The sequence below is a fragment of the Euprymna scolopes genome, chromosome 33 (assembly GCF_053919585.1).
Source record: "Euprymna scolopes isolate OS-2025 chromosome 33, ASM5391958v1, whole genome shotgun sequence".
In the NCBI taxonomy this organism is placed as follows: Eukaryota; Metazoa; Mollusca; class Cephalopoda; order Sepiida; family Sepiolidae; genus Euprymna; species Euprymna scolopes.
This window is the reverse complement of record NC_136514.1, coordinates 79755377-79770283: the sequence shown is the minus strand read 5'-3', so window position 1 is coordinate 79770283 and position 14907 is coordinate 79755377. Positions and strand designations below refer to the sequence as shown.

Sequence of the window (14907 nt, the reverse complement as noted above, 5' to 3'; positions counted from 1 at the left end):
CTAAATTGTCATCTGCAGCTTTGAATTTGCAACGCGCGCTGTGTTGAAAAACATTGCGCCTCATTTTTAGTGGCCCAGCTTTGTTACAGCGACGCTCTACTTACTCTGGCTGTTGATGTCAGTGTTCCGGTGACAGCCGAGCAGTGGCTGAGTTACGTCCGGATCACTCTCTGCACTAGTACCAAATTTTGAAGTTAAATAAATTCATTGTAAAAATCCTTTAAAAGATAAATATTAATTTTCTGGGTCTATTTCAGAGATAATTAGTAAAGTCCTTAGATATTGAATTTAATTTTTAAAAAACGCCTTGTTTATACAAAACATAGCCCAAAACCGAGGGATTCTGCCGTTCAAAACGCAACAAACTAAAGTTTTTCTAAACACGGAATATACGAAGACCCAAAATTTCAGCCAGTCGAAAGACTGAAAATGACGCTATGTAATTAAAAGGGAGGAAGGAGTGTGATAAGTTTCCCCCCCCTCCAGACGTGCATCTGTACATTCCCATTCTGAACGTTTGTATAATTTTTTCCATTTTTTTAATTTAATTATTTTTCTATGTTCATGTTTTTAAATTTATTTTTTGGGTTTGTATTAATGTACACATAGATTCGAAAAAGTTGTCAAAAAACAAATATATAACAAATAAACGTTATCAAAAGGCAAGATAAGTTACTTTTCTACCCAACTGGATATGTTTTCAGTCTTTTTATTTAATGTAACATGTTTATTCAGCCCGAAAAACATAGTGTTTATCGATGTATTGGAAAATTAAAAATGGCGGCCTTGATTGTCGTACATTTAGTCAAATAAAAATGCTGAAAAAAATGAATTTTTTTTTCTGCATTTTTATTTCAGCCTTTGGGTCTGTTTTATATAAAAATAGTTTTTATAATCTTTTGTTTGTCAAATAATTTACGCCGTTAAACTACACATTTGTCCTTTTGTTACCACACTATTTTTTTTAAAATAGTATTTTCAAGTTAAATTCAAGTTTTATATCTTTATTAAATTAAATGAAAGTAAAGAATAGTTAGAAAACAGCTATGTCTGTCATTTGTCTTTGACAAATTAGGCACATGGGCCTTTCTGTTAAGATATTTCGCTTCATTATTGCAACCCTAAAACTTGCTCATATTGTTTATATCTGTTAAAAGGGTTAATGTTTTTCCGCATTTATTCTAAGGGGTTAGGTTCCCCCTCAACACCGATGACAGACCCACCTTTCCCTAAACTCAGAACAAGACTGGATCTTCAGACCCCATCTTTGTACCATAACCATGGAATGGAACACGGTAAAGACGATACGAAACTATATGGAAATAATTTATTTAAAATAATTATTTTAGTTTTAACATCTTGCTTGTTAAGATACAGTCGACAGATTGATTTTTTTTTTTTAAATGTTTTTTAAGCAAAAACAATATTACGTATTGTCATGCCAAAAATTGTAATATATCCAAGAATTATGAAAAATCATTGCATAGAAATTTATTTCTAGTTAAAAGTAATTTTATGGAAAATTTTTTTTTTTTTTTTTTTTTTTTTTATATGTAATAAACTAAGCAGTAGAAGGCTATAAACAGGGGACGCAACTCTGAAAGGAATATTTTAAATTACTTGTTTATGGATGCAATATTTGTTGTCTATAGAGATGTTTTTTTTTAATTTTTTTTTTTTTTTTTACTAAAAACAAAATGGCAATTATTCTATTGGATGAATTTTCGTAATTTTTGGATATATTACTATTTTCGACATGACAATTAAGTACGTAATATTGTTTTTGCTTAAAACGATATATTTAAAAAATCGATTTGTCTACTATAGCTTAACAAGCACCACCTTGTGCTATCATGTCCAAGTACTAAAAAGTGTAATATCAGAACAGATACTACACTTTGCTCCTAGCCAATGTTTGTTAAAATATTTTCCTTTCAATGAGACTAAGTGACAATGTAACATGGTGCATATGAGCGCATGGGAAAATATCAGCAGAAGCGAAGGATGGCTGAGAATAGATTAGCAGCAGCAGCCGAAAAAAGGCATATGCAAATTAGGAAGTGTGAGCGAAAAGAAAAAGGAGAAAAAAAAACATGTGGTTAAGGGAGAAGCAAAGAGCGACGTCAAAGAAAATGGATGTGTAAAATCGAGGATGAGAATGGGCCAGCTGCGTCCGGAGGAAAGAGAAAAGCGATGTTGAGACTTTTAAGTGATGTCGAGACAAGAAAGTAACGCGTAATAAAAACTCTTTTGTTAAAACAGAAAAAATGCCGACTCGAATTTTTATTTCCTTTGCTTGTTTGTAAAGCCTTACAACATTACAAGATATTCATCGTCCAACATTTAAAAAGAAATTTTTTTTTTATTTCTTAATTTGCTGCAGTGCTTTTAATTGGACATCTGAGACTTGCAAGCCTTTTAGAAGATTCTTATAGGGTGTATTTTTAATTTTTGTGTCGTGTCTAATCTTGAAATTAAAAAATACTTGTGCTCAATCTTTGTCTCTCTCCCTCTCTTTGTCCGTCTTCCCCCCTCCGCCACTCTCTCTCTCTCGTATATATATATATATATATATATATATATATATATATATATAATTTCTCTCTTGTTCTCTCTTTCCCTCTAATTACAAAACCGATTTCATCAATATGAAAACGTTTACTAATTCTTCTTCCTAAATTTCCAGCTGTGACAAGACGCGCAATGGGTCGACTCGAAGAAATCTTTGAGAAGATCGAAATGTCTCTTCAAGACAACAAAACTGAAATGGATTACCTAAAGCAAATCCAAAATGACTTGCAGGAAAAAAAAGATCAACTTACGGAAATGCAGGCCTCTATCCAGAGAAACATCACCGGTAAGAAAATCCGCAATTTCAGAAATATTAACTATGAAGTCAATCAATGCCAATTCATTGCTCTCAGACTTATTTAGACTTAGAAACTCCCGATGCATGAGGCAGTTAAGAGTATGTCATCGGTTTGGATCTGAAGCCAGATCCATAGCATCCCTCCAGTTTTTTCACGTAGCAATAAGATCTCTCTCGATTGTCTGTTTTTAGTTAATATTTTGGGTCTTCCTCTTTTTTTTTTTTTTTTCATCAGGGTCCGTTAAAGCACTTGGTTGGCAATTCTATCTAAAGTCAATCTTATGGTATGTCTGAGCCAACCAAGATGTTTGCAGATTATTAACGAGACTACCTGCTGAAAAAATTATGTGCTGACATAAAAAGTTTATAGACATATATTTTCATAAAAATACAGTTTGCTTGAGATATTGAATATATTATGTAGATACAACTATTTTTTAATTATTCTCTTTCCTTTTTATTTAATATTAGCAGGGCTACCTGGTGTTGCTGTTAAAACTTCTTTTTTTCCCCTGCACCTCCCCCCCTCCTCAAACCTCACTTTCTCCTTCGCACAACCTATTCCTTTCTAGCTGGACACACACGCACACACATACAATTTTCTTTTCTTTAATAGATTCCTCGTCGAATTAGTCTGCATTTTCTACCCAAATTCGTGCATAATAACACTGTAAAACCTATCCCCCCTCCCCAATGAAATCTGGGTCAGTTGATCCTTGGAGAATGAATATCTTTTCTTTTAGATATTACTGTTCATAACTTTATGTGCATATATATATATATATGGCCGATTACCAATTAATCGGCCGATTAATAGGTTTTCTAATGCTGATTCATCAGCAAATTTTGTTGTCATAAATGATACTAATATTAATTATATTGGAAACAAAGATAAATTAACTCGCTCTTTTGCTTACCAGTGAAGATTTATCAAAGAAACATGCATCGCTAAACCATATTATCAAATGATACAATGTTAACATGTAGACTTTTACAACTGCACTGAATTTGAGACAAAATGATGTAAACATATGGAAAATTTCCCTCCTTTTTCATCGTATCGAATTAACATTTTTGTTTTACTTTAAATCATTTGTCAAAGAAAATTATTTCATCTTTCGTTTTTTTTTTTTTTGTACTGTTTATATACTTTGCTGTACAATTCCTCAGAAAACAGTACAGTAAATTCCGACGATGTGCGAATCGAAAATAAAGCATTCTTCATCAGTCATACTCTTGTTCCTCATTTTCGGCCTCTTGCTACCATTACATATGCATTTTTATTTTTCTGGTTTAGATAATGTATATTTTATTGAGATAAATTACTAATTAGATATCAGGCATTAGTAATTTATATACATAAAAACTTAAATATTAAAAACAATAATCTTCAACCATTATGGCAATCAGTTTCTGCTGGAAGTATTTTGATGGCGATCCTAAGAATAAGAATACAGCTGCTTGCAAGTTATGTCAATCTATTACATCAAAAGGTGGCAAATCAGCAAAAACGTTTATGATTAATATCTTAAACCATCTTCATTCAAAAGAAGCTAAAGTTGTAGTTAAAAAAAAAAGAAGCACAATAAATATTCAGAAACAGACATTCCATGAACAAGTGGCAGCAACTATGAGCCCCCAGTGAAATACCAAACTACTATAGAATGAATATTGGCCAAAAGAAAATTTGAGATATTAATGATCACAGGTCACAAGAGATTCATTATTTGATAAGAGAAATGTCGCATTACAAGCATATGCTGTATTTTTGTGGACGTCTGCAATATTACATACCTAATATGCTTCAACAAGTCATATCTTTTTTATTTGTGGGTCAATTTTTAAAAGAATTACATTGCTGGAATAAGCATTCCAATGATGTTAATGATAATAGAATAAGCATTCCAGTGATGTTAATTTTTCTTTTATGCGTTCAATGTTTTTATGCTCCAAGTTAAAATTGAAAACACAGTAAAAAATAACAGCAAAAGGGGAAACTGTTTTTTTTTTCAATGTTTACATTTCGTATGTTACGTTTGGATAAATTTGATTGGATAGGGCTGAAATTTTACAAGCTATATAAGCATAGAAGTCCATCTCCACTGTACTTTGATTTATATTTTACGACCATAGGAAGCAAAGTTATGACCGAGCAAAGTTGAAGAATATTTCCAAATTGATAGGATAAATTGGTATATATCATCCATTTTCATATAGATAATAGTTTCAGAATTATTTTCATGTATAATATGTAAATATTTGATAATTATTAATTATGCGGAAATTTCTTTAAAATGTTATTTTTTATAGAAATTCAAATCCGCTTAACGGGAACGGCTCACTATGCGCTAATGAGCTGACCAAATCAGCGCATTAACAAGTTTTGTTAAACTGTTTTTTTCTGCTTTCAAAACGAAAGCAGAAAAATCAGTTTCATTTTTTTATTCTGAGTTTGTCAATTTAAAAAAATTATCAAGTTTTTCAAATTTTATTTCCAAACAATACTATTTTGTTGTTTTTAACGCTTTTAGTGCACATGTACTAAAAGCGTTAAAAAACAACGAAATATATTAAGTACATGCGTTTCTGTTATCACTGTACTTGCACTTAAAGTTGAATTGTGTTTTTTAGTTAAAAAAAAAAAAAACCCAGATATGTAACAAATAAAATATACTTGTGCATTTATGCTACCATGCTGAAATAATGTTATTTAAAACCCATTTTTAACATGGGGAAGGAAGGGTGTTTTGTCAACTATTCTGTATTTTCACCTAACAATTAAATAAAATATATCGTGAAACTTGAATTTATTTTTAACTCCTTATCAAGATCATTTTTTCGGATCTGTCACACAAACCCGTTTTTTTTTTTTTTGTTTTTGTTTTTTATCTTTTTTAACTGAGGATATCTAAATAATAATAATTAGGCGGTTCGATAAAGAATTTCATTGTGATGCATTTTGTAAATTTTTACCTTGTTTCCACCTTAACATTTTTCTTTAAAATGACTACCTTTAAGGTTTTGGGGTATGCTGAAAACGAATATCGCATTTAAATTTTCCGCAAATAAGTAGCTTTTCGGATATTAAGCAATATTATTATGTTGTTGCTGGTGGCCATCTTGGTATGTGCATTAGTGCATAGTTTTTTGGAGGTTACATTTGTGTGCTCGCGTGTAACATAATAACATTATCGTGTGTACCAGCGATAACATAATAACATTGCTTAATATCTGGAAAACTACTTATTTGCAGAAAATTTAAATGCAATATTCGTTTTCAGCATACCTTAAAACCTATAAAAGTAATCATTTTAAATGTTAAGGTTGAAACAAAGTAAAAAATTACAGTTTTATTTCTTTATTTATAAAATGTCTACACCCCAGATTAAGCTCTCCTTTGAGGAGGAGGCAGGAAAATGCCTATTCTCAATAAAGCTATATTTAAATACCACTATAATACTTAGTTTTGTTCATGAATAGACACCCACTGTATGATACCATGCGCCAGTTTAAAAAAAAATTGAAATTTGTATATCTTAATTTATAAGTCATGGTAAAGAGATAAATCAAATTTGACTGCATAATCAGAAAGAGTAGACAATTTTACATAAGACTGCCAAGGTTTATGAGAATAGCTTGAAAAATAAATAAATGGCAAAATTACCGAATTTCTTGAAATGTTGAGGCCATTTTTTTCTAAAGAAAAATATCCACGGAAAAGCCTAAATTTTGGCATTAAAATTCTCATAACTTTTGAGCTACTGATGGTATTTGCATAATTCAAACGGTTTTAAGTATCTTTTACATAGCTCTTTTCATGCAAGTTGATAAAATAACAATTCTCTAAAAAGAAAAAAATCAACTTGTAATGCTAAGAAGTGATTGCTTTGATATTAAACATTTGGCATTACATTTAATAGGCTTGTTGCAGAACTTTGTTCAAATGACAGCATTCCGTCAAAAACATATTTCACTGCAAAATAATTTGATATATTTACAAAAGTAAAACAAAAATTCAACTGTTTTTTGCTGAAATTAACATTCTATGAACTACAGACATTTGAACAGCTACAACAGATAATGCTCCTTTTCTGAGTTTGACAGGTCAATGGTTTTCAAATTACTTTGAACAGTACAGAGCTGTGCTTAGAGTGGTTGTATTCCCTGGTGCACACACAGGTACAAGAATAAGTGAAGAATTGCACAATGTTCATAATGATGAGTATAAAATCTTCAATAAATTTTTTTTAGTCTTGCAGGATTCACAAACAAATATAGTTGCTAATGTCAGGGAATGTGATTTAGAATAACTATCATACATTGTAACTCAGGCTGTGAAGACAACCATTACATCATTCAACAGAAATACAGTTTCTCACTTTAATCGCTTTCTATTAGCAATTCGTAAATTAACTGAAATACAGGATCAGCTTCATTTGGAAAAACAAACTCATTCAAGATGTGATCACATGGTGGAATTCAACATATTATATCCTGAAAATAAATTAAGAACAATTAAAGCTCTTGTAATGTGTACATTTTTTTTTTTTTTTTTTAATGTTCGCCCCTTACAAAGCATATCACCACTTGAACATAAGGGGGCTACTATTTTAATAATATTAACAAGATATTTGTTTTTGTTACATTTAAACTTCTGCATATCATTACAGCCAGGGAAGCAGGCAACAGGAAGGGAATTTCAAAGTCTAGCTGTTCCAGGGAAGAAACTATTAGAATAGAAAGCTTTCTGGCATTTAGGGACATCAACAATAAAGGGGTGAGATCTTATTGCTAAGCGGGTTTGTCGGGGATATGTATGTTGAGGGGGGTACAAATGAAATGAGTTCATCAGAACACATTCCATTAAAATATTTGTAAAACAGGCACAGTGATGCAACATTGTAGTGATGGGACAGGGTCTGGAGCTTAGTTGATAAAGTGGAACCGATTAGATTGACAACTCTTTTTTGGACTTTATCTAAGAGGGAGAGACTAGTGGTAGATGCACCAGCCCAGATGTGGCAACAATACTCCATGCATGGGTGAATAGTGGCCTTGTAGAGGTACAGGTTACTATCAGGTGTGAGTAGTCTTCTAGCTCGATAGAGGGAAACCACCTTCTTTGCAGCAGCCTTTGCAATGTCCTCTATGTATTTGTTCCAGTTCATATTGCCCACAAATGTTACGCCGTGAAGTTTGAAGGTAGAATTCTCAGAAAGGGTGCTATTTGTCATGGATAAGATTCATACCATAACAACTTACGAATGGAGACTTTTTTGAAAAATACTGAGATTATGAAATCAGAGGAGGCAGGGAGTTAGAAGAGAAAGTAGAGCAGCAGCAGGTGCATAACTTCAGCTTATAGTTATTCACTTAAATAATTACAATTTGTACTTTGTAGTTGGTTTGTAATTTATTTTTCTTATCTAATTGTTTAATTATATTCATTTAAGAATTAGAAATTGTATTTTGTAATTCTATTTAATAAAGACAAAAAACCATAATAGTAAGCAGTTATTATGTTAATGTGTCAAAGCTATCTGATGGGTCACCTGGCAGTGATGAAATGATTTAAATTTAATAGGAAAGAGAAAAGTAAATAATCAGCTGGTTAATCGGCAAATTTGCCGATTACCGATTAATCGGCAGTGGCCAATTAGGTAGATTAGCAATTACCTGCTGATTAATACATACATGTAAAATTTCAAATGTTAAGACTCAAAATTGACGGAGGAGTTTGGTAGAGTCTGCAAAGGTCAAATCTGTAAACTTTTACCTCTTGCCATCCAAATTTTTGCCAAAAAAACTGATTAAAAAGCTTGCTGCATGTCTGTATACCTTTTTATGTAAAATTTCAAATGTTTAGAGCAAAAATTGGCTGAGTAATTTAGTAGAGGTTGCAGAGGTCAATTTTTTTAAAACTTTGACCCCAATCTTGACCCCTTAACATTTATTGTTTTTAGGCTCAAATCAAATTAAAAAACTTTGATCCATGTCCATATAACCTACATCTAAAATTTCAAGTGTTTAAACCCAAAATTGGCAGAGGAGTTTGTTAGTTTTCAAAGGTCAAATCATTGAACTTTCAAAGATAGGAGAGAAAAAAGTTAAAAATAAAACAAACAAATTAATTCAAGTTTAAAAATAACAAACTAGAATTTTTTTAAATTTTTTTTTTTTAACCAAAATAAACGTTTTTATGTTTTTAAAATGATCAGAATGAACAGTATTCATGCATATGTAGATTGTAATCGTTAAGAATGTTGAAGGCAAGATTTTTACCTGCCCCCCCCTTCCAAATAAAATGACATTTATTCCTCAAAGAATTGAGGATTTTTTCTAATCTTTAGATATTATGCATCCAGATCCGTGTTCTTTCAGTCGATACCATATTCATCGGGGTCTTTTTTTACTTTTAGATGGACGTACAAACACACACACACACACACACACTAACAGACGACTCAGATTTATATAATAGACTAGCATTGGCTGGGTTGATATGAAGTTCAGTTTGGGTGCTCCAGCTATACTAAGGATATTGAGCACTTTATTATTATACGTCAAGTCCATCGTTACCCCCACAATAATTTCAAAAATAAAAAAAACAACAGATAAAAACACAAATATACCCCCCCTCCCCCAAAGTATGTGACAAGCTCTCTATCAGATATTTCGACACAAGGAATACAAAGAGAAGAAGCTATTCTCTGGATATTGAGTACTTTTTTTTTTTTTTGTTGGCCGTACTTAGAATAAGGGAAGTAAGAACCCTGTTTAAATATGCTAAAAAAAAAAAATGTTAAAACTTTAAAAAAATCGGGAGGGGGGGGCGGAATGAATGTGTAAGCGAATAATGTTAAAACTTGAAAAACAAAAAAATTTAGCAAATGTGATGGGAAAAAAGAACGAAAAAATGGCAGAAATAACCCCGTTTCAACATTAAAACTTTAAAAATCAAAAAAAAAATTTTACATCTCGGTTTGAATGTGCAATCTTAAGATAATGACGCTGCTACTTAACCGACTGATCTATCAGCAAAATTGTATCAGTTTTTTTTATATTTAGACTAATTCAAGAAAGAATTTTTTTTGTGCATGCGTGTTTGGCTAAATTATCGTGAAGGAACGATTTTTTGCCACTCCTCCCTGTAGAAAAGTGCCCAGTTGAGGGTGAAAGAATTAATGTTTTTATCCAATTTTTTGGTATTTGTCATTTGAAAGGTTGAGCATGAAAATGATACCAATCTGGTGAAAATCCGTTGCCTCTGTCGAAACACACACACACATTTTGCCTTTTATATATTAGACTAGCAGGGGTACCTGGCGTTGGCCGGGTGTTTGTCGATGTGTGTGTAGGAAAAAAAAAAGTTTTGGAAGGCTTGAACCTGAAGCCTTGAGGCGAAGACAGAAAAGCGTGACATCTTACCACGACACTAAGAGGGCAGAGAAGTGAAATTAAACGCTTGAAAAACGTCTGCTTTTCTAGGTCGAACATCATGCTATAGAGAAATGAAATCATGCAGAGCCAGTTAAGCTTTACGTTTTTTGCGTATTTGTTTGTTTCCCCAAGATGTTTGGGAAAACCAGCTCCCCACAAAAAGGGGAGTTTCCAAATGAATAGCAATTGTCTGATATGACGGACTTTCCCCTCATTGATCAAAGCTCATTGCGTCTGGACGTGCTGGCACAAAAGGCCGAGAACACACTTCGCTTTTCGTTTTTAGTTCCGCTTTTATACAGAAAAGCTAAACAAACAGGCGAGAGGAAGAAATAGTGTGAAAATAGCGTGTAAAAGTCGCTCAAATAAAAAAATAGACGGCCTCCTTTTGTAAATCAGGGGTATTATAATCTAGGGAGTATATAAAAAGATATATATATATATATATATAACTAGCATGGATACTCGTTGTTGCCCAGAGGAAAAGTATAACATATTTTTATTAAAGCTATCTCTTTCTGTCTTTCTCCTCTTCCCTGATTTCCTCCTCACTGCCTGCTCCCTCTCTTTTTCTCCCTCTTTGTCTGCACCCTCTCTTAATATATATATATATATATAAGTTTTGAGACATTATGTTGAACAAAGATGGTGGCGTAGTTCAGATCAGTAATTAGCAGTAACCAAGATGGCGGCCAAGAATCAAATGCAATCTGTGGCGTAGTTAACGGCGAACTGATTGAATTCAAAATTCGACAATTTTTATAATTTTGAAAGGTTTTCATTGGTTGTTTAGCACAGCCGGTTGTTATAAAAATGATTGGCGAATCCATTTGTCGCATACCCCCATTAGGAGTCAAAAACATTTTACACACCTCTTTTTTTTTTTTTTTTTTTTTTTTTTTTTTTTGATATAATGGAAAAATCCTTTCGGATTCAATTTTAGTTTGACTTGAGAAAAGGAAAGAAAATAAATAAACAAGCAAATAAATGAACAAATAAAAATAAACCAATAAGATAATTTTTTTTTTTTTTTTTTTTTTTTTTTTTGGTTTTGGGGGAATTTGTCTTTATTCTCATTGGTCAAAAAGAATTATTAATATATTAGTATAATGTGTGCAAAAAGAAGCCATTTAAAAAATTTTTTTATTTTTTGGATGCATATAAAAATAAACACTTTTCAAATATATATATAAATATACAAATAGAATACTTTTCAAATACATATAAACATATGCACAAAAATTCACAAATATACATTATTTTTTGTTTCTGTTTTGTTTTAACAAATGTTTGCGAAAAAAAAAAAAAAGAAAGATACAAAAAGAATTATTTGACAAATAAGAAATTTACAAAGAAAGGGTTTTAACAAGTGACTTTTTTTTTTTTGGTGTGATTTTGACTGTTCATGCTTCTCTTTTTGGGTTTCCGAAAAGAGATTTATTCATAATTAGATTCCAAAAAGTTTGGTTATAAAATGTCTTAATTTTATTCTTCTTATAGATTTAGTGAAAATGTCGGCTATATTATTTTCAGACGTTACATAAGAGTAATAGATTTTTTACTTATTTCATCCCTTATAAAATGATATCTGATATTAATATGCTTCAACCTTTGATGAATGATAGAATTCACAATGAATTACTATAGGTTTTTACTTATATCTGGTTTTAAAATAGATTTTAAAAGGATGTTCAGAAAAATTGCCTCCTGCACGGAATAAGTAAGGGCCACATATTCTGCTTCACAAGTAGAAATGGCAACAATTTGCTGCTTTTTAGTTTTCCAAGAGATCATAGGCCCAGTCTTTGACAGTCTAAAACAATACCCCGTTATACTTTTTCTATCCTCAGTTACCCCAATCTGAATCCAAAAATCCTAAATTTAGAGAATATGTAGACATTTTAAATATTAGAGATTGTTCCTAGGTTCCTTTTAGGTAACGAAGGATTTGTTTTGTACGATTAAGGTTCTTAATTGTCTGTTTCGATAAGTTTTGAGATAGCTTTGTTACAGTGTAACATATGTCAGGCCTAGTTGTGGTCATCAAGTAGATGAGGCTGCCTACCATTTCCCTGTATATTCGGTTATCTATGGATTTTGTTTCGGTCCCTATATTTTTATTTATGTCCATTTCGACGGGAGTTGAACACGGCTTGCAATCTTGCATTCCGAACTTAAGCAGAATTTTTTCAATGTATCGTGATTGGTTCATAGTTATAGTTTCATTTTCATAGGTAAATTTTATACCGAGGAACCATGACAGTCGTCCAAGATCGCCCATTTAAAATTTTTTATTTAATTCATTTTTAACATCTTTTAAAGTGTTGTTACAGTTTGAGGCGAGTAATATATCATCAACCCAAAAAACAAAAATAAACAATTTATTACCTACATTTTTGGTATACATGCACGCGTCTACGGGACATTGCTTGAATTCCTGTTCTATTAAATAATTATGGAGTGTTAAATTCCAATTGTGTGCACTTTGTTTTAGTCCATATAACGATTTATTTAATTTCCACACCCAATTTTTATTTTTCATTTTAAATTCCTCACAATCAATCGGAGCATTTAAATAAGCATTTTTTTACATCCATTTGATGTATTTTTAAATTGTATAGAGCGGCAAGTTGTAATAAAATTCTAATTGTCGTTAGATTTGTCGTTGGTGAAAATGTTGCAAAATATTCCACTTCAGAAATTTGTGAAAAACCTTTTGCAACAAATCTTGCTTTAAAATTTTCACTGCCAGAAGCTGTGATATTTTTTGAAAAAAAACCCATCATGAAGAAGTTATGTTTTTATCTGTTGGTTTTGCCACTATTTCGTATGTGTTATTTTCAGATAAAGCTTTCAATTCGGATATCATAGCTTGTTCCCATGGTGATTTTCTGAATTAATCGCCTCATAACTTTCCGGTGCGCTGTTCAACAAGTAACAGTAATCCACAGCGTAATCTTGTATCTTTTCAATTTGTAAGAAGTCTGGCCTTTTTTGCTCCCTTATTGGGTATCGACGTGTCTGGTTAAGGTAATATTTCATGTTTTTCATCCACTGGATCGCCATTTTTTAAATTTAATGTATCATTGAATTTTACACATCTAACCCTTTTTATGGCATTTTGGGTTAGAAAGTAGATTAAATATGCCAGACTGTTTTTATCGTAACCTACGAAAATACCTTTTTTGCTTTTAGTATTTAGTTTATTGGTGTTTTCTAGAAATGCAAAACAATCAGAACCAAATAGATGCATTCTGTTCATTTTAGGTTTTATACCGTAAAACGCTTCATACAGCGTTTTTCCTAGTCTCTTATTGAACAATCGATTTCTGATATATGCTGCTGCCATTAAAGCATGTGTCCATAAACTATGCGCTAATTTCGATTCGATAAGTGGGCATCTTGTCATCTCGAACAGGGTTCGCCATGCTCTTTCAGCGGTGCCATTTTGGAAGGGGGAATATGGCGCCGACTTCTCATGTTTAATACGGTGGTTAATTAATAGAAGTTCAAAGTCTTTACTAGTAAATTCAGTCCCATTGTCTGAGCGAATACATTTTACTGAACCGTACGGGGCAATATCAGCTAAATATTTCTTAATGACGAGGATAGTGTCGGATTTGTTTTTTAGAAAATAAACTATAATTAAACCGGAAAAATCATCAATAAAGTTCAAAACGTACCTTGGATTATTTCTCCCCATCGGGCTGATTGGACCTGCTAAGTCCAATGCACAAGTGAGAGAATTTTCGTAGCTTTTTTGTCTGGCGTTCGGCTTATATATTTTGTCATTTTCCCCTGTGCACACACATCACAATTTGGGAGATCATCTGAAGGTATTATTTTCATGCCTTCGACTACATTTGGTAATTTTTTAATATCAGCTGTATTGCAGTGTCCTAGAATTTTATGCCAGGTTTCCAAGTCTTGACAGGCAGTTTTTGAGGGAACCATACTTTTTAAATAATATAGTCTGCATTTTCTTTAATGTCAAATACAGTTCTATTGGGGTATATCAATTTTGACTTGTTTTGACCAAATTTTATATTTGCGCCTTGTTTAATTGCAGCCTGCACAGAAAATGTCTTGCTTAAATGTAGGTATGAACAGAGCATTTTTTTTAGAATAGTTACAGATTTCACCTTTATTATTTTTTAGAGATATTTTAGCATCGCCTCTTTTCAAGACTATATTCTTTATTTTGCTACCATCGGCAAGTTCGACAAAATGACTTTGTGAATTAAAGTTTGAATCGAAATTAATAAAATCAGATTCCTTGGTGATAACGTGTGCTGTAGCACCACAGTCTACAAGATTTTTACCGTTTATGGTATTGTCAAAGTTACATGTGAATAGAAATGTATGCTCTTCCTTAAAGTTCTTGTTTTTTACAGAGTCCATTTTAGAGTGTTTATATCGACATTGGAAACTTTTGTGGTTGGGTCTTCCACAATCATAGCAGATAATTTTATTCTTTTTCTTAGGAAAATTACTTTTGGGGAACACGTTGCGGTGAGGTGCATAATTTGGTGGTGTCTGCTTTCGAGAAGCATTTTTGAACTTCATAATATTGCTGGAGTTATTATTGTCCATGAGCA

General features: G+C 32.0%; 1 protein-coding gene across 1 annotated transcript in view; it reads left to right on the top strand.

The window, feature by feature from the left end:
- The window catches only part of LOC145258319 (kinetochore protein Spc24-like), a 48476-nt gene that overhangs the window by 7120 nt on the left and 26449 nt on the right, over positions 1-14907 (top strand). The window contains exon 2 of the mRNA XM_080116400.1: positions 2687-2857. Within this exon, the coding sequence (XP_079972526.1) occupies positions 2704-2857 (154 nt within the window). The 5' untranslated portion in view covers positions 2687-2703. The remainder of the gene's footprint in view (positions 1-2686; positions 2858-14907) is intronic.